The sequence below is a fragment of the Furipterus horrens genome, unplaced genomic scaffold (genome assembly GCF_987537825.1).
Source record: "Furipterus horrens unplaced genomic scaffold, mFurHor1.1.pri manual_scaffold_11, whole genome shotgun sequence".
NCBI lineage: Eukaryota > Metazoa > Chordata > Mammalia > Chiroptera > Furipteridae > Furipterus > Furipterus horrens.
In genome coordinates, this window is record NW_028327181.1 from 54,786,372 (window position 1) to 54,804,412 (window position 18,041).

The 18,041-nt window shown below is 52.9% G+C and overlaps 2 protein-coding genes across 2 annotated transcripts; one reads left to right on the forward strand and one right to left on the reverse strand.

Moving 5' to 3' along the window:
• The first annotated feature begins 766 nt into the window (after positions 1 to 766).
• On the forward strand, positions 767 to 6,660 carry YBX2 (Y-box binding protein 2). Its single transcript, XM_090257269.1, has 9 exons — positions 767 to 1,033; positions 1,641 to 1,704; positions 3,059 to 3,092; positions 3,944 to 4,033; positions 4,613 to 4,897; positions 5,070 to 5,173; positions 5,475 to 5,652; positions 6,082 to 6,165; positions 6,274 to 6,660. The coding sequence occupies exons 1-8, from the start codon at positions 775 to 777 to the stop codon at positions 6,130 to 6,132; spliced, it is 1,065 nt and encodes a 354-aa protein (XP_090113395.1). The 5' UTR covers positions 767 to 774; the 3' UTR covers positions 6,133 to 6,165; positions 6,274 to 6,660.
• Positions 6,661 to 7,081: 421 nt separating this feature from the next.
• SLC2A4 (solute carrier family 2 member 4) lies at positions 7,082 to 12,964 on the reverse strand. The gene is made up of 11 exons (XM_090257268.1): positions 12,704 to 12,964; positions 11,243 to 11,359; positions 10,955 to 11,127; positions 10,741 to 10,865; positions 10,513 to 10,628; positions 10,267 to 10,429; positions 9,993 to 10,180; positions 9,712 to 9,816; positions 9,484 to 9,585; positions 8,715 to 8,918; positions 7,082 to 8,182 (listed from the first exon to the last, which is right to left on the reverse strand). The coding sequence occupies exons 1-11, from the start codon at positions 12,734 to 12,736 to the stop codon at positions 7,979 to 7,981; spliced, it is 1,530 nt and encodes a 509-aa protein (XP_090113394.1). The 5' UTR covers positions 12,737 to 12,964; the 3' UTR covers positions 7,082 to 7,978.
• Between the last annotated feature and the right edge of the window lie 5,077 nt (positions 12,965 to 18,041).

Genomic DNA, 18,041 nt, shown 5'->3' on the forward strand with positions numbered 1-18,041 from the left:
AATTTTACCTTAAAAACAAAGGTGAGGGTCCCTGGCTTTTGAAAGTAACCGTGAGCTGAAAAAGTCGTTCTGCTGTGCCTTCCAGCTTGCTCAGCTGGCAAATACCGCAGCCTGGGCTGTGCAGGCATCCTCTGGAAAGAGGGTGGGGGCCGGCTGGCAGAAGGCATTCACACCTAAGCAGCGTGCGAGCCAAGGCGGTCTCGAGGGTGGAGGTGATCCGTGCGCTCGAGGCCAGAACTGGACTGCGGAGTCCAGACCCAGACCCAAGTCGTTAGGGGTAACCTTGGAGCTGCCCACCCAACCCCGCCCTCCGCGCTACCGCCAGGTGGCCGTTGGGGCGCCACTAGCCCGTTTGATTTCCCGCGGCCGGTGGAATTGGGCGGAGGGGGGAGGGGAAAAGAGCTGTCGACCAATGGGTGAGACCTGCACGATCACGTGACAGCTTCGGGGCGGGGCCCAGGTGTACTTACGAGGCCGTGGGCGAGGGCCTCAGCCTCAACGCGAAGTCCGGGAGGCGGGGCGGGCTTGCGGGTCGGCGAGGGCTGCTCCGCTAGGATTGGCCTGTGGCCAGCAGGCGGGGCTTACGCGCGCCGCGGCTGCAGGCTGCGATTGGCCTGGGTTCAGGGCCCGCTGCCGGCTTGCGGGCGAGTCTCGGGGCGCGAGGATCTAGTGGGGTGGCTGGTTCGCGAGCCGGGGGTAGGGGCCGGGGCGGTAGTGGCGGCGGTGGCGGCGGAGGAGGTGGTGGTGGCGGGGGCCGGTACTGAACCCGGCGGGATGAGCGAGGCGGAGGCTGCAGCGGTGGCATCAGCGGCCCCCGCGGCCACGGTGCCCGCGACGGCGGCAGGGGTGGTAGCGGTTGTACCGGTGCCGGCGGGGGAACCACAGAAAGCAGGCGGCGGGGTCGGAGCCGCCTCGGGCCCAGCCGCTGGGACCCCATCAGCGCCGGGCCCCCACCCCGCTGGCAACCCGGCGACGACGGCCTCGGGGACCCCCGTGCCCTCAGCCCGGAGTCAGGCGGACAAGCCGGTGCTGGGTGAGGGGGGGACGCGTGCCAGGGCGGTTCTAAGAGGGTGGGTGGGCTGGGTGAGGGGCATCGTGGAGCCCGGCGGGGTCCAGAAAGCCGAAGGTGGGCCTGGCCCGGAGGCTCAAAGGACTATCTGGGCTAGGAGCAGCGGACTATAGTGGGTTCCCGTGATGGAAAGTCCTTCCGTGCCTTCGTGGGCCGGAGGGCGTGGTAAGCAGGTCCAGCTAGGGTCTGGCCACGCCCCCGGGGCGGGAGACTTGGCCTAGTTGACTCAGGTTAGCACCAGGTAAATCTCTAAGCCCGGGAAGCAGGTGCACTAGGGACCCTTACATTAACAAGGCTAGAAAACCCCTCAGGTATGACCTGAGGGCCTCGCTTTGTGGATGAGGTGAGTGTGCGATCCTACATGAAGGGCCTGGATTTGTAGGCTTTGAGGAACATATCTTAGAGTTGGAAGGGTTTTGAAAGCCTGAGCCTCTCTGTGTGGGCACTTCCATTTGAAGTTAGGCTTACTAGGCAATAGGGAGGTAGGTTAGATTTTGGAGTGTCTCAAAACTGAGTCCAACTCCATCTCTTCCCCCCATCTTACTGTCCCCACTGCATCTCTGCCTGGCAGCAATCCAGGTCCTGGGCACTGTCAAATGGTTCAACGTCCGGAATGGTTACGGATTCATCAACAGGTATCTGAGAAACTCAGGGAGGGTGTGGAATGGGTGTCTTCCAAACTGGCCTGTGGGACTGGACACCTTCCCAACCTCATTTCTACCCTGGCCGAAGCACATGGTTGCAATCCCCAGCTGATGCTGATTAAAAGTCTTTAAATCCTACACAAATGAGGGCAAGATGATGTTCCTCATCTTCAAGGGCATCAGAGGGCTAATGATCTAGAAAGTTGGCAAACCTGGCTCTGACCCTCCCAGCTTGTTTCTCACCTTCTGGTTTAGCTTGCCTCACCTTTGGGGCAGAATGTACCTGATCTCTGTGCCCCAGAGCTCCTGGGCTCACTCATTTCCTCTTTCAGGCAGAACACATAGCATTCTTATAACTCATCTTCCTTAGAAAGTTACTGGCTCATTTGAACCCCCCACCTGATGGGGCTGAGTCTGGTGGAGGTTGGGAAAGGAGCCAGCCCAGTCAGAGGCTGCTGTTTTCCTTCTCTTTGGCAGCCTCACTCCCTCCTGGCACTGGGAGGGGCCCTAGTGGCAGATTTTGAGCAAAGCCTGGTCTCCCCATATGGGCCCTTCTCCAGCCAGGGCACCTTGCCCAGCCCAGACCTCTTGGGAGGCCCTAGTTCCCTCTTAGCAGGCTGACCTTTGTGCAGATCCAAGTGCTTTACAACTAGAATATTTGTTCTAGGGAAGGGCTCTTCTCTAATTCTGGAAACTGAGGACTCCTGGGAGGTTCTGAAGGAAAACCTCTCCCCTCCCTCACATTGGGGTGCTAGGGGATAAACAGGGGTAATAGGCAAGTAGTAATACAGAATGATCAAATATTATCTTCTCTCTCACCCTTGGTCCCTTGGTGTGTTGAAAGGGGGCCTGATCCTGGGCTTTACCTTCTGTTTGAGGCTGAGAATAAAGTTTGGGGCTATTTAGAGGAACTTCTTGACACATTGTCCCTATCTCAAACTTGTTCTGCACCTTTTCCCCTGTCCCCACTTTCTTGCTCCTTCTTGACTATAGGAGGAAGGAGACAGGAGTGGAATTTTCCAAGCATGATGGGAGTTGAGGAAGAGCAGGTTGACTAGGGACAGTTATACCCAGCACTACCAGGTTCTAAGTGGTAGAGGGTAGAGTGCTTAGTGCCTGCAAGATACTTCCTCCTCCATCCTTTCTTCATGAAGCCCAGGTTTTCCACCAAGGTTTAGGTATACTTTCTTCATACCAGCTCCTGGGGGCCCTGTCTGCCTCTAAGCCACCATGGAGGGCTGGAGAGGATAAGCCTACTGATTTTAGGACTAGATGGCTAGGGAGCCCTTGGGGGAGGTGAATTACTCACCAAAGCCACCCCCTAACAATGCATCCTGTTCTGCAGGAATGACACCAAGGAGGATGTCTTTGTTCACCAGGTAAGAGCAAGGTTGGCTTTCTGAAGGAAGGAACCTACCCTCTCTTCAGAGACCTTTGCCATAATTCTTAGCAGCACAGATCATGCTTCTCCAGCTTTTACCTCACAACAGCATGTCCACCAGGAAATTGTTTCCCTCCCCATCTGCATCAGGTGCCTGAATTACTGCCATTGGCCCCACTTGTGTTGGGTTGTCTCTAAGAAATGAATGTGCTGCCCTCTGGGCATCGCATAATCAGTACCTACTGGAACCTGTTAACACCACAAGACTGAATCACAAACATTGTTCAGAGGGAAAGGACACAGGCTATAGATGCTTGAGTTCGGTGGTTCTCAAAGTGTGGTTCCTGCACCAGCAGCATTGCCTGGCATCCAAATTCTCAGGCCCCACCCCAGACCTACTGACTCAATCAGGCATGGGGGAGGGGCTGGCAGTCCGTTTTAACAAGCTCCAGGTGATTCTGATGCAGACCTCAGTTTGAGAACCACTGCTTTGGTGGAAGGAGCTCTCAGTGGGATTGAGGTAAGAGGCACAGTACATTTTACCCACTTTGCACCTTAAGACTGTCTGCTTTTTGATTCTGAGCTCATGTTTCCTGCCTCTCTTTTTGAAATCCCTGAGGGGTAAAGGGAGGAGGGAGTGTGTCCTGGGACAGTGGTAACTGCACAATCGTTCTTGAGGTGCCTCGTTCATGGCTTTTCCCCTATTAAATCCTACTACCTTCTCCTTGCTTCACCTTCCGACCCCAGCCCACAAATAAAATGGTGAAAAGAATAGAATTGGGTGGTGGGCCAGCAGGGGTGAGAGAGACTCTTAGTCTTCACCTTTCTCATGGCCTTTCCCCTAACTAGACAGCTATTAAAAGAAACAACCCCAGGAAGTTTCTGCGCAGCGTTGGAGATGGAGAGACTGTGGAGTTTGATGTCGTGGAAGGAGAGAAGGTTTGGGGGCTGTGGTGGGATACACAGTGGGAGGGTGGTCTGGATGTCATCCCAGGCTTTGGCCCTCCTGAGGCAATCTTCCTCCAGCCCATTAGCCCAGACCATGTTGTCATGCAGACATTGTCATCATTAACACTTTGGCTGCTCTAAGCGATGTCCTAAAGAACATGTCCCTGTTATCACTTAGTAATTAATATCTGGGTTTTTTTGTAGTTCAATCACTCCTATGTCTGTTCTCCACATGGGACCCTGTCCCCCAGGCTCTCAGACTCAGCCCCTCTAGTAAGATGGATAGTTGCTGCCAGACCTTTCTCCATCCACGCACCCCCTCCCCCACATCTTAAGCTCAAGGTGGCCCAGTAGCAGCTATTTCAAAAGGACAAGTTACAGAGGTAGACCCTCCTAGAAGGATCCAAACATGCCATTGCCCCCCTGGGGGAGGGTGAAAAGAAGAAGTTAGAGGGGCTGAAGAAAGCTGAAAAGGGGATTTAGCTGGAAGAAGGAGGAGCCTAACGATTGGAGCCATCTTGGGAGTGTTGTGTGTGTGTTGTTGGAGCGAGTTCTCTCCACCTCTTCCAGGGTGCAGAAGCTGCTAATGTAACAGGGCCTGGGGGTGTGCCAGTGAAGGGCAGCCGCTATGCCCCCAATCGACGTAGGTTTCGCAGATTCATCCCCCGGCCTCGCCCAGCTGCCCCACCGCCCATGGTGGCAGAGGCTCCATCAGGTGGGGCAGAACCAGGCATCGAAGGGGAGCGAGCTGAAGACCCTGGGCAGAGGCCCAGACGACGGCGCCCGCCACCCTTCTTCTACCGACGTCGCTTTGTGCGAGGCCCAAGGCCCCCCAACCAGCAGCAGCCTATAGAGGTGAGAGGGGAACTCGCAATATGGAACCAGCTCCCCGAGTCCTGGGAAAGGACTGGGAGTTGGTGAAGAGAGAGACACAGAGTCCCCAGGGTTGGGAAGAGCTGTGTCCGGACATCTGGGTCCTGGGCAGCTGCTGTTACCCTAGCTCACCAGGGCCTCTGTGTGTTCCTAGGGCACTGATGGGGTAGACCCTAAAGAGACAGCCCCGTTGGAGGCAGACCAACAGCAGGGAGATGAGCGGATCGCCCCACCCAGATTCCGGCCTAGATACCGAAGGTAAGACTGTCTTTCCAGTGCCCTATCTTCCCCTTGGACGGGGGTTGGGAAGGGGAAGATCTAAATTCTCAGACAAGCCTGAAGCTAGTGATATAGGTGGGGAGAGGAGCTGGGCAGCTGAGAGATTATGCATGGGTGCCCCCGGGAAGCAACCCCTGGAGCTGAAAGCCTGGCTTCTGGGGGTAGTGATGGGGATGCGAAGCTGGCTGGTCCATCTCTCCTGGGGGAGTCCTGGGAGGGAGGGAGGTAATCTGCACTGGGATCCCTACACCCTTTGGTGTCCACACTTCTCTCTCCCCAGGCCTTTCCGCCCCAGGCCACCCCAGCAGCCTACCACAGAAGGTGGAGATGGCAAGACCAAGCCCAGCCAAGGTCCCACTGATGGTTCCCGGCCTGAGCCCCAGCGCCCACGAAACCGCCCCTACTTCCAGCGGCGACGGCAGCAGCCCCCTGGACCTAGGCAGCTCACAGCCCAGGAGGTGAGGACCTTGGTTGGACTGTCCATCTACTGTGGGGCCAACTTGCCCTCTCCTTTCTTCCCTCTTTCTTCTCTCCTTCCCCTTTTTATTCCCCTTCCCACGTTACTCTATCCTTCTGCTCCTGCCTCTCCTGGTCCTGCCCCCACGCCACCCCGTTTCATGCAGCCTGACACTAGCCAGTACTGCTGGGCCCACCTCTGGCGGGCACCCCATCCAGCAGGAAGCCCCAGCAGAGGCAGTCTGTCCTGTATCAGCCCCTCCAGACTCCCCTCTCAGCTCTGCCTGGACCCACAGCACCAGCTGTGGATAGGAACTGGGGGAGGAATGGAAAGGGGTATAGGCATGGTGAGAGGTAAGGTGGAAGAAGGTTGAAGTTGGGGGGCTCTAAAGAACAAGAAGGTCTCAACTGACCACCCCTGTTCTCTCTAGACCTCAGCCGCCATCAACAGTGGGGACCCCACCCCCACCGTACTGGAGTGATTCCAACTCAAGGACACCCAGAACTACCATCTGGTGAGCGGCTGCTCTTGGAGAGGGCCCAGGGTGGGGAGCCAAGAGGGTGGGGAACTGGGTCCTGATAAGTTACTAGTCATGACTTGTCCATTTCCTTTTCTCTCTCAGGTATCTGCCAGTTTTTCCAACTGACCTGCACCCTATCCAGCATCCCCTCCCCCCTTTCCCATAATTCATGACATCACAACACCGACTTTTCCCCTTTTTCCATGAGACTCAGGAGGGCCAAAGTAACAGCCTTTTTTGTTGTTTTTCTCTCTCTCCCCTACCAAGGGTTGAAGGAAGGGATCCATCATTTTTGTTTAGGGGCACCAACTCCTTTCCCTAAATCAGGCTGAGAAGGAACCAGCCAGCTCTTACTTCCTCCTGGTTGTTTTTCTTTCCCACCCCAGTTTATTTTTTGTTTCCCCTCTACCTGCTCCCTCTGAAGCCATTTTATGAACTGTCATGTGCCACCTGAGCCTCCAGTAAAACCAAAAACAGGCTTTCTTGTTGTCTTGGTCTCCGCCTCTTTTTTGTTTGGAGAATTGCTGGTAACTTGCTGGTAAAGATGGGGAGGAGGAGAATGTGTGGGCAGCAGGCAGGGTCTGGTCTTGAACACTGTTCCCATGCTTCTACTGTGGAGTGCTGAACCAGTGCTGTCATCCCTGTGAGTCACTTTTTCCATCTGTCAAATGGGGATATTTCCCTTGCAGAATGAGCATTTTGTAAAGTGCTGAAAGCACAGTCTGCCACCGGCAGCTCCAACTTGGCAGCATTTACTATTAATAAAAGCAACTACTAGAACTGTAAGTGGGGACATGAGTGACAGCATCCAGAGGATCCTTCAGCCTAGAGCTGTGGCGGGAGGGAGAGCAGGGAGGGGAAGGTATCATCCCTGAGCCCATCCTTAAGTGCCTCCACGACAGGACGCTCGTCTCATACAGTGATTTTATATACATATCTGTATATTTACATTTAGTACAGCAGACTTTTGGTTTCTTCTCCCTACCCCTTCTTTTTCAAACAATACAAAAATATCTGAAGATTCCTCCCAGCCTAGTGTTTACAGGCAGCCTTTCAAATCTCTTTCCCTTAGTTGGTCAGAAGCCTGTGGGTACAACACCCTTCCAGAATGGGAGAGGAGGAAAGAGTTGGGGCCTTGGGGAGTAGTTGGGGTAGGGCCACAGCCCTAAGTTTAGAGTCAGGAACTTGCTGTCCCTTTTTCTCACCACATACAGGCAGGTGTTCCCTCTTGCCCTAGAAGGTCAAACAAGAGGACTGAGCCTGCAGTGAGAGAGGTGAGGTTAGACCTCAGAAAGGTGCATCCTTTGCCTTGGAGGGGTCAAGACAGAGCCCTCTTCACCCAGTCTGTGTGGCAAGAATTCAGAGAAAGTGCCAGAGAGCGGGAGGAGTCCAAGGTGACAGGAAATTCAATTTCCTTTGTCCATTCCTGCTCTGTACCTCAGTTCACCTACATTAAAGTCAGTCGCAGAGCCTCTCCTCCAGTCCCTCCTCTCTAGCGGAGGGGCAAAAGTATATTCTGGAGCTGAGGCGGGGTGGGGCTGAAAAAGGAGGAGGAGGACAAAAGGGGAGCATGGCCCACCCTGATGGCCCCAGCCTAACCATAACACATAAATAATCCAAGACTCACACAAGGGGAAAGAGGAGGTGCTCAGGCCACTCCTCCTTCCAGCTTCCCAATTCCCCCAGGCTGCAGGGGCTTTCTCCACCCTGGAAGGGATGGGGAAGAGAGGGTTAAAGTGCCACAGAGGAAGGGAGGGGGTCTTGGGGGACAGAGAGAGAACTGGCTCTCCCACCCCTGCCCGGCCCCTCAGTCATTCTCATCTGGCCCTAAGTACTCAAGTTCTGTGCTGGGCTTCACCTCCTGCTCTAAAAGAGAGGGTGTCCGACGGAAGGCAGCTGAAATCTGGTCAAATGTCCGGCCTCGGGTTTCAGGCACTCTGAGGAAGGTGAAAATGAAGAAGCCGAGCAGGAGGACAGCAAATAGAAGGAAGACGTAGGGACCCATAGCATCCTGGGACAGGCAAAGAAAGAGGTGTGACAAAGGGGAGGGGAAGGGCAGTCTCAGGCAAGCTGGGAACTAAAGTCTCTCATAGGGAGCTGGGATCCTGCAGAAAGCAGGTGGCTCCTTTGTGGGGCAATGGAAATAACTGGGAATGAGAATTTAGTGAAAAAAGGATCCTCTGAACCCCAACTATCCTATAGTTTCCCCCCTTACAATCCTGAGTTACCACACTCAGAGTGGATTCCCAGCCATTCACTGTATTAATATGAATTTTATAATTTTATTCCTAGTGTAAATATGTTATGCCACTAGTTTGTTTTGAAGACACCTCTGTTGCTTTGTGATCTAATTCAGCTCCCTTCTTTCTTTTGGTTCTGGTGGAGCAGGTGGTCTTCAGCCCCTACATGGTCCACCAAAGTGATCCTCAAGACCAGTAGCCTGTGGGCTAGGGAAGTGCCTGACTGGAAAGCCAATGGCTGGCTGTGAGTTGCCCCTCTCTGGCCTACGGTTGTGGGAGATCAGACAGGAGCAGGCCACCTACCGCAACATACTGGAAACACATGCCAACGAGGAAATTGCACGTCCAGTTGGAGAAACCGGCCAGAGCCATGGCTGCTGGGCGGGGCCCCTGGCTGAAGAGCTCGGCCACTATGAACCAGGGGATGGGGCCGGGCCCAATCTCAAAGAAGGCCACAAAGCCGAAGATGGCCACGATGGAGACATAGCTCATGGCTGGAACCCGCTCCTGGGGACCAGGCAGGAAAGGTGGGAATTCAGGTCAGACCTTTCTGAATCTTCCTTTGTGTTCAACCCAGAGAACTGAAATCAGCCCCTCCCAGCAGCTCATGGGGAGGGGAGCTGCCACCCTTAGTTAAAACAGGCTCTTGAGCATTTCTGAATGCTGACATTCAGCTGTCTGCCCTATCCCAATTCAAAGCTGAGGGAATGTTGTGGACTCTCAGCTGTTAAGATAAGCAATTCCCCCAAACAAGAAAAAAATAATGGAATAAAAATAACCACAAAAGGTGATCAGTTCCCTTTTGGTACTAAAGCTGGGCCCTTAGGAATTGTTCCCAGGGCTGGACAGGGGCCCTCCTCCCTGGCTGCCAGAGTTGTGCTACAGCTTTCTCGCAGGACGGGAGGAAGTGCTGCCTGCGTCCTTCCAGAGCACAGACTGTGGCCTGGCACACAGGCTGGCTCCAGGATCAAAGGCACATGTGTTGAGGAATGGCCCTGGCTGGACACAGAGGCTCTTGGGGCAGTCCCCATGGGTTGGGCCACTGGTCCCCTTCCCACTCCCCAGGCCTCACCAGCAGCAGGAGGGCCACAGTCATCAAGATGGCACAACCACACATCCCTGCCAGGCCAAGAAGATGGAGTGTCCTGCGTCCAGCCCGCTCCACCAACAGCACCTGTGGGGAGAGTCAGGGCTTGGCAGGGGGGCTTCAGGGCATGGGAAGTGGGAGGGATTGGGTGGACGGAGACAACCAAGGGGTGTGAAGCCCATGGTGACAGCCATCCCAGAGGCCAGCAGTTACCGAGACCAAGGTGAAGACTGTGTTGACCACACCGGCTCCTATGGTGGCATATGCTGGCTGTCTTACCCCTGCCGTCTCAAAAATGCTGGTTGAATAATAGAAAACCTAGAAGTGGGGGGAGGGCGGAGAAGAAAGGGGGATGACAGGGATGTTCCTTCCTCCCCTGCAGCCACACCAAGCTGGACTGACCCTGAATTTTAAGGGAGGGGGCTTGTTCCCTTCTCCTCTCCTCTAGGGCTCTTCCCTAACCCTGCCCTTCCTGGAGGCAGCAGCATACATACGGCATTGATGCCTGAAAGCTGCTGGCTCAGCTGCAGCACAACTGCAATGATTAGGGGCTGCCGGTGGGTACGGCTGCCCAGGAGCTGCAGCAGGGATAGTGACCGCTCGCGCTCCAGCTTCCGCTTCTCCTCCTTCAGCTCAGCCAGTGCTCCAGACACATCAGCCCAGCCTGTCAGACGCTTCAGACCTGGAGGTGAGGAGGAGCTGGTCTGAGAGGACAAGGAGAGGGTCTGGGAGGGGGATAGGCACTAGCAAGGTAGGGTAGAAGCTCACTCCTTTTGGCAGGCCCTTCCAGGTTCCGGATGATGTAGAGGTAGCGGGGACTTTCTGGGCAAAAGGGCAGCAGGACCATCTGCAGGAGGGCAGGCAGCACTGTGATGCCCAGGAGTAGTGGCCATAGGGTGGCAGTGCCCAACATGGACTCCAAGCCCAGTACCTGTGAGAGAAGGCGGGAAACCATTCAGCCTGTTCCCCAGAGCCCATCTCCAAACCCCTCCCTATGAGGCCAGGCCCAGTCACCTGGGCAATCAGAATGCCAATGACGATAGCTAGTTGGTTGAGTGTCCCCAAGGCGCCCCGCAGGTGAGTGGGGGCGATCTCCCCCACATACATGGGCACCAGCCCTGACGTCAGCCCTGGGCAGAGGGAAGAAGAGAAGGCTGAGGTGGCTACACACTCCTTCCCACCAAACCCAGGGATAGTGAAGGAGAGCAGGGCACTGGGCGGGACCATGATGGCTGTGGGTACCTGAGTAGGCACCAATGAGGAACCGTCCAAGGATGAGCATCTCATAGGAGGCAGCGGCGTTGGCCAGGCCCATGAGGGTGCCCCCCAGCACCGCCAGGGTGTTGTTGACCAGCATTGCCCTCTTCCTGGCAGGCAGAGAGTGGGGCTGTGAGAGTTAGGGTACCTGTGCTGTGGTTCCCTTCCTGCTCCCTACCCTTGTCCTTCAGCCCCGTACCTTCCCAGCCACTGAGAGATGACACCAATGAGGAAGGAGGAGACCATGCCGCCCACAGAAAAGATGGCCACGGAGAGAGCCCAGAGGGTGGTGAGGGTGCCTGGGGGGATGGAGCCAGGTCCCTCAGGCCCCTGCCTCCCCAGCCACGTCTCATTGTAACTCTGTTCAATCACCTGGGGAGACAGCAGAGGAGTGAGTTCCCGCAGACCCTTCCCTCTCTTTTCATCCCTGCTGTCCCCTGCCTTCCTTGTTTGGGAACCCCCACTCTGTCAGCCGCAGGACCCTCACCTTCTGTGGGGCATTGATGACCCCAATGTTGTAGCCAAACTGCAGGGAGCCAAGCACAGCAGAGAATACCGTGAGGACCAGGGTCCCAGTGACTCGCTGCTGAGGGGGTTCCCCTTCCTGGGCAGGCAGAAGTAGAGAGGAGGCATGTCACATAGAAACGTGGTTTCTTTCCTTCCCTCAGGGGCCTGGGCTTGCGCCCAGCCAGAGCCTTATGTTACTGGGTTCTATCCAACATGTTGGATGAGGTAAACTGGGCCATATTAGGACTTGTGGGAAGATCTGAGTGTAAACAGGAGCAGAAAGAGCCCCACAGTAACCAGGGCATGGAGGAGAAACTGGATGTTTGAGTCCAGCCGGCAGAGAAATGTTTGAGGACCTAGGTCTCACAATTCCTCTGTGACCTTGGGACAGACTTGGCCTTAAGAGACCTGAGTTCAGTCTGTGTGACCTTGGGCAAGTCAATTCCCTACTTTGAACATAGGTTTCCTCTAGGTTAGGAGAAAGAGGGTAATGTTGCTTGGTTTGCCTACCTGTCGATGAAAGTGTGAAAATCAAAATAAAATGTTAACAGTATCCTAGACAGGGCTGGTTTTATAAACTGACAGTGAATTACCATCATCAGCCTCTGTTCTCTTCCCCCCACTCTGGGGGTTCTCTCAGCTGACTCCTGGAGGCCCCCAACAGGCTCAAGAAGAGCAATTCCAAAAAGGACATCGCGGTCATTCCTCCCGGCCTACGGCCCTTGTGGTGGCCTTCTCTATCTCCGCCCCGATCTCCCCTCCCCCTCTAAGCCCCAACGAAGTGCAGGACCGTTCAGGCTTTTGCCTGGAAGAGCCTTGCCCCGGAGATGGGGGCGGGAAAGTGGTGTGAGGGGCGGTGGCTGTGGTGGCCTCTCACTGGCGGCACAGGCTGTCTCCAAGCAGAAACCTGAGCTGGGGGGTGGGGGGTGGGGGAGGCTGCCAACCCTCTCTGCACCTCCACCAACCATGGGGCCAAGGGAAAGTTCAGCGTTCTGGAGAGCAGCCAAGAGTGGGGGGTGGGGGCCAACACAGGGTCCCCGGTCCTCGAAAACTTCCCCAGAGCCCGGACAGACGGACAGCTCCTGGATGGAGTTCAAGACCCGCCTGGATCTGCTTTCTCAAGCTGGATCGAGGGCAGGGTGTCCCTGATTCTGGCGCAATGCTCCATGTACTAGAGACAGGAGCGAGCCCTTGGTCTCACAAAATCCATCTGTGATCCGTGCCCCTGAAGAGTCCCCCAGATCCACTCATCCTCTTGGAGGGACTGGAATCCGACAGTCGACAGTCACGGGTTGTCCAGCCCGAGTATAAATAGCAAGGCTCCCCCGCCCCCTACCCCGCGCCTGCGCGGGGACCGCCCCTTAGCTGACCCCAACTGCGACCCCAGCCCGAGAAAAGCGAGACCTGTGCCCCCGTCCCACCATCGCATGCTGAACCCTACTTCTGAGCCGATCTGTTGGAAGCCCGACGGCATCTTGTCTTAGGAGATGGAGGCAAAGGAGCTGCAGTTAACGAGGGAGGTGACTGGGGGTCTGCGGTCCAGCCTGGCAGGTAGAAGGAGCGGGCGCGACAGGGGTTCCGGAGTGAAGTGCGGAGGGTGGGCCTAGCGGGACCCACAGATAGAGCCAAGGAGCCCGAGAGCGGCAGGGCTCCCGGGGATCTGGTGGAGCCCGGCCTGACGGAAGAGACGAGAGGAGCCCCCACAGCCCCCACGGGCCACGCCCTTCACAGCACCCATTGGCCAGGAGCCCGCACACCCCAGGAGGCCACGCCCCTCCCTAAGCCTGGGGTTTAGAATTTGGCACCCGAGAGCGGGTCCGCCAGCCAGGTCACACCCCTCAGCGTGCTGGGCGAGACACGCCCCTCGGGTTCCCTCCAGCTTCTCGCTGGGAAGTTTTGAGAAAAATTACTTGGAGCACAGAAAGCCTCGTCCCCGTCGTGTGACGAATCCTCCCATCAGCCAAGGTTTTGGGCTGAAGAGGCTACTTGAAAGTCTTGCGCTGCGGGTTGGGACAGCGGGGTCCGAGAAGAGGGAATGGACCAGGTATCCTTGCCCGGGAGGGAACTCGGGCGGCCTGAGACAGTGGGCGAGCCGGCTCGCGGGGTGCGTGAAGAGCAATGGACTAAAGTAACCCACGGTGGTTATTTTTAGCTCCCACGTTGGGAGAAGCCAAATGTCAGGTCCCGGGTGTCCCGGCTTGTCCCAGGCTGGGGACGGCCCGGAGATGGAACTTTAAAGGGTCCGCAACATGTTTCCCACGTGGAGGTGGCCCTGGAGCACAAGAAATTCCGTTCCTTACGGATCGGATGACCCTCTTTCTATTCATCCCTGCTCCGGGAACTGTCTCTCTGGCCCTTCCCCTATCCCCGTTCTTCTCGTTGGTTCCTGGAGGCAGCGCAAGGAGCAGGTGGTAACACCAATCACGCCTCCAGCCCTGAGGCCCCTGGGCCCCCACGCATTTGCTGGTCGCGTGGACACTTGGACACACTCTGGAAGCCTCTCCTGATTTGAAGCCCCAGCTAAACCCTGCCCTGTGAGGAGGACGCGACCTGGAGTGGGCTTGTCCAGAGAAAAGCTGAACACGGAACAGGCGCCCCACAGGAAACAGGGCTCAGAAGCGCGGGATTGTGGTGCCACCTGGAGGGAGAGCGAGGACCCGCTTGCAGATGGGGCTAGAGTAGACTCTGGCCCCTTGTCCCTGGCCATTCAACCCCTCTAAGGCTTGTGTTACGTCCAGCTGAGGCCTCTCTCCGGAGCTCCAGATCCGAATGTTCAACTACCGCGTGGGTGGAGTCCAAACCTGCTCTTCCTAAGTTTCTCATCTTAGTGAATGGTTTCAATAGCCACCCTGTCACTCCTATCAGAATCCTGCAAGTTATGCTTATTTTCTCCTCTCCTGCAGCCCCCTTTATCCAGTTAGTTACCAGCACTGGTGTTTTGACCTCCTAAACTCACAATCATCCGATTTTCTTCACCTGTTCTGCTGCCAACTTGGTCCAGACCGCCCTCACCGTGACTGGTATTCCTGCCCCTCCTTTTCCCTTACAGGGAGGGCAGAGTGTAATACAAAAAATTCAACCTCATCTCTCCCAACCCCGAAGTAACTGGCTTTCTGTTGCCCCTACTCTCAAGTTCAAACCCCTTTTCAGAGTGAACAAAAAACCTCCTGCCTCACCTCTCCTGTCTCTTCTTCACCTTCTATCTAACCCACTCAATACTTACTTCCTGTGCCCAGGACACACAGTGATGTTTTCATTCCTTGGTGTCTTTGTCATATTAATAATCCCTCAGTCTGTAATACCAGAAGACTTCTAGTAATCCTTCAAAAAAAGTTCATCCTCTCTGTGAAACCTTTCATGGTTTTCCTCCAGAAAGCCAGGTGTCCTCGATATAGTATATTGTCATTATTTTTTCTCTGTATGTTAACTGTTGAGAGCAGAAGATCACCTTGTTTACCTCTGTATCGCCAGCACTCAGCCTAGGGGCAGGCACTCAGTAAATGTTTGTTGAATGAATAAAATGGGGATCTCCTCCCAATGGCCTAGAACACAGGTTGGGGAGCAATCACAAAGGAGGGAACCATTTGGTAAATTACTCCACCTCTCTGACTAAGGGGGTGTAAATGAAGAACGAAGATGTGAACATTAAGGAGAACCAATCATTTATGAGCAAACAGGAGAAGATGTGATGGATGGATGCAGAGAGGACCAATCAGGAAGGAAAAAGGAGAACCAAGGATGCTGGAATATCACAAAGGGAGCAGGTCAGGCAGGGGGGAAAGCAGAGAAAGGTGCTGAGGGGAAAAAAGAAAGTAGGATGGAGGCAGAGGTTCTGGGCAGATGAAAAGTCAATATAAGTGAAGTACAGTGCTGGGGTCCAGTACCCTGGGCACTGTCCTACCACGTGTTCAGATGCTTTGTTTTCTGATGCTTCTCAGGGTCCAGTCTAGTCATTTAAACCCCAGGAAAAGCAAGATTAAGGAAAGCAAGTCAGAGCTAGGTATAGGAGACAGAGTAGTTTAAAGAATGTGGAGAAGTGATGGGGAAGTAGAAGAGAAGACAAAAAAGAAATAAGGAGAATGTTGAAAGAAAGAAAGAAGCATAGCATGGAAGGTAGGGGAAAGATGTTGACTGTCAGAGGATTGAAAATGAAGGAGAGACTTATGACAGTGCGAACTTTGAATTGGAGCTCATGCATATGGTGTGTGTGTGTTGCTTTTGTATAGTAATCTTTGGCCCATGTAATTTCAGAACCAATTGTAATCCTCCCTAAACTCTGCCCTGTATCATGGGAAGCCAAATCCTGCAGGCTTTTGTTTTCCAACCTCCTGCATTCACTGCTTTCTGGTTGGGTTCAGCCCATGGTTAGGTAAAGAGATTGGCAGGCAGAAGAAAGCTAGCATATTCATTCACACGACACCTCCCACTCTGCCCCCAGCTCCTACTGTACAGACCCTCTTTGCTCCCAGATTCTGGAGGGAAACCTTGACTTCTGAGCTTCAGTAATGCTATCGCCTCTCTTTGTTCTTTCATTGCATTTTGTCTACATATATTAGGGTCTCAGGTGTGGAGAATTGAATTAACGACACAGTTGTTGATACATTTTCTTCATTGAACTAAGCATAAGCTGACTTTTATGTTTAAAAAGTTATCTTTTGAGACAGACATGCTGCGTCTCCTCCACAACTAAGGAAGAATACAACTACCTAAAAACTAGAGACAACCAGAAGTTCCAGAAAATCGAGCTGCATGAAAGTCCAAAAAACAAAGATATAAAGAAGAAATACTCATCCAGACAGGTGCGACATCTCTACCTAAGACACAGAGGCAAACAAACACAGGAGCCTGTCAAGATGAGGAGACAGAGAGGTATGGCCCAAAAGAGGGAACAGATCAAGGTTCTGGTGAGAGAACTAAGGGATGAGGAGATAGCCAACCTAACAGACACAGAGTTCAAAACACTGGTGATAAAGATGCTCACAAGCTTGACAGATATACTTAAGTACGGCAAACACAAAAGGGAAGAAGTGAAGGCTATGCTAAGTGAAATGAAGGAAAATCCACATATAACCAATGGTGAAGGGAAGGAAACTGGGGTTAAAATCAATGATTTGGAACATAAGGAAGAAAAAAACAGTCAACCAGTATAAAATGAGGAAATGAGAATTGAAGAAAATGAAGAGAGGCTTAGGAACCTCTGGGACAACTTTAAATGTGCCAACATCCAAATCATAGGGGTACCAGAAGGAGAAGAGGAAGAGCAAGAAATTGAAAGCTTACGTGAAAAAAATAATGAAGAAAAGCTTCCCAAATTTGGTGAAGGAAATAGACGTATATACAAGTCCAGGAAGCACAGAGAGTCCCAAACAAGCTAGACCCAAAGAGGACCACACCAAGACACATCATAATTAGAATGCCAAAGGTTCAAGATAAAGGGAGAATCTTAAAAGCATCAAGGGAAAAGAAGGGAGTTACCTATAAATGGGGTGCCTATAAGACTCTCAGCTAATTTTTCAAAAGAAACTTTGCAGGCAAGAAGGGACTGGCAAGAAGTATTCAATGTGATGAAAAGCAAGGGCCTACAACCAAGATTACTCTATTCAGCAAAGCTATCATTTAGAATGGAAGGTCAGATAAAGTGCTCCCCAGACAAGGTAAAGCTAAAGGAGTTCATCATCACCAAGCCCTTACGTATTATATGAAATGTCAAAGGGACTTACTTAAGAAAAAGATCAAAATTATGAACATTAAAATGACAACAAACTCACAACTATCAACAGCTGAATCTAAAAAATAAAAACAAAATCCAACTAAGCAAACCAGAATAGGAACAGAATCATAGGTATGGGGATCATTTGGAGGGTTATCAGCTGGGAGGGGGAAGGAGGAGAAATGGGGAAATGGTGCAGGGATTAAGAAGTATAATTGGTTGGTACAAAATAGACAGGGCAAGTTAAGAATAATATAGGAAAGAGTGAAGCCAAAGAACTTATATGGACAACCCATGGAAATGAACTAAGGAGGGTGGGATTGTTGGAAGGAAGGGTGGTACTGAGCAGAGGGGAGCAAAGGGAAAAAAAACTGGGACAAATGTAATAACATAATCAATAAAATATACTTAAAAAATTAAAAAAAACAAAAACAAACTCTTTTGCCCTGGCTGGTGTGGCTCTGTGGACTGAAAGGTTGCTGGTTCAATTCCCAGTCAGGGCACATGCCTTGGTTGTGGGCCGGGTCCCCAGTTGGGGTCATGAGAGAGGCAACAGATCAATGTATCTCTCGTATGTTGATGTTTCTCTCCCTCTCTTTTTCCCTACCCCCTCTATAAAAATAAATAAAATAGTTTTCTAAATTCTCTTTATTTACATGCACATTTCCTGTTTGTCCCCCCCTTCAAAGGCAACCCTTGCAATGCCTTTAATGCTTGTTTTTGTTTGTGCTCTTGTAAAATATGAATTGTTTTGTGTATATTTTAAATTCATATAGTGTCTTGTTATATCTTTTATTATTGTTAAAAATCCTTAAAAATTTTTTCTTACTGATTGATTTTAGACAGAGAGAAGGGAGGGAGAGTGAGAAGACTTAGATTTATTCTTCTACTTCTTTATACACTCATTGACTCTTGTATGTGCCCTGACCTGGGATCGAACCCACAACATTGGCACATCAGGATGATGCTCCAACCCAGCTGAGCCTCTTGGCCAGAGCTATATCTTTCTTTCTGATCTTATTTCTTTTATTTTTAAATCCTCTTTGGAGGACATTTTCTCATTGATTTC

Bases quoted from the DNA above. Each gene is read 5' to 3' on its own strand.
- YBX2 (XM_090257269.1), top strand. From the start codon at position 775: ATGAGCGAGGCGGAGGCTGCAGCGGTGGCATCAGCGGCCCCCGCGGCC. The intron at 3,093-3,943 runs GTAAGAGCAAGG...TCCCCTAACTAG, and splicing joins AGGATGTCTTTGTTCACCAG to ACAGCTATTAAAAGAAACAA. The intron at 4,034-4,612 runs GTTTGGGGGCTG...CACCTCTTCCAG, and splicing joins ATGTCGTGGAAGGAGAGAAG to GGTGCAGAAGCTGCTAATGT.
- SLC2A4 (XM_090257268.1), bottom strand. From the start codon at position 12,736: ATGCCGTCGGGCTTCCAACAGATCGGCTCAGAA. The intron at 11,360-12,703 runs GTAGGGTTCAGC...CTGCCTGCCCAG, and splicing joins TCCAACAGATCGGCTCAGAA to GAAGGGGAACCCCCTCAGCA. The intron at 10,430-10,512 runs GTGACTGGGCCT...CTTCTCTCACAG, and splicing joins TTGGCATTCTGATTGCCCAG to GTACTGGGCTTGGAGTCCAT.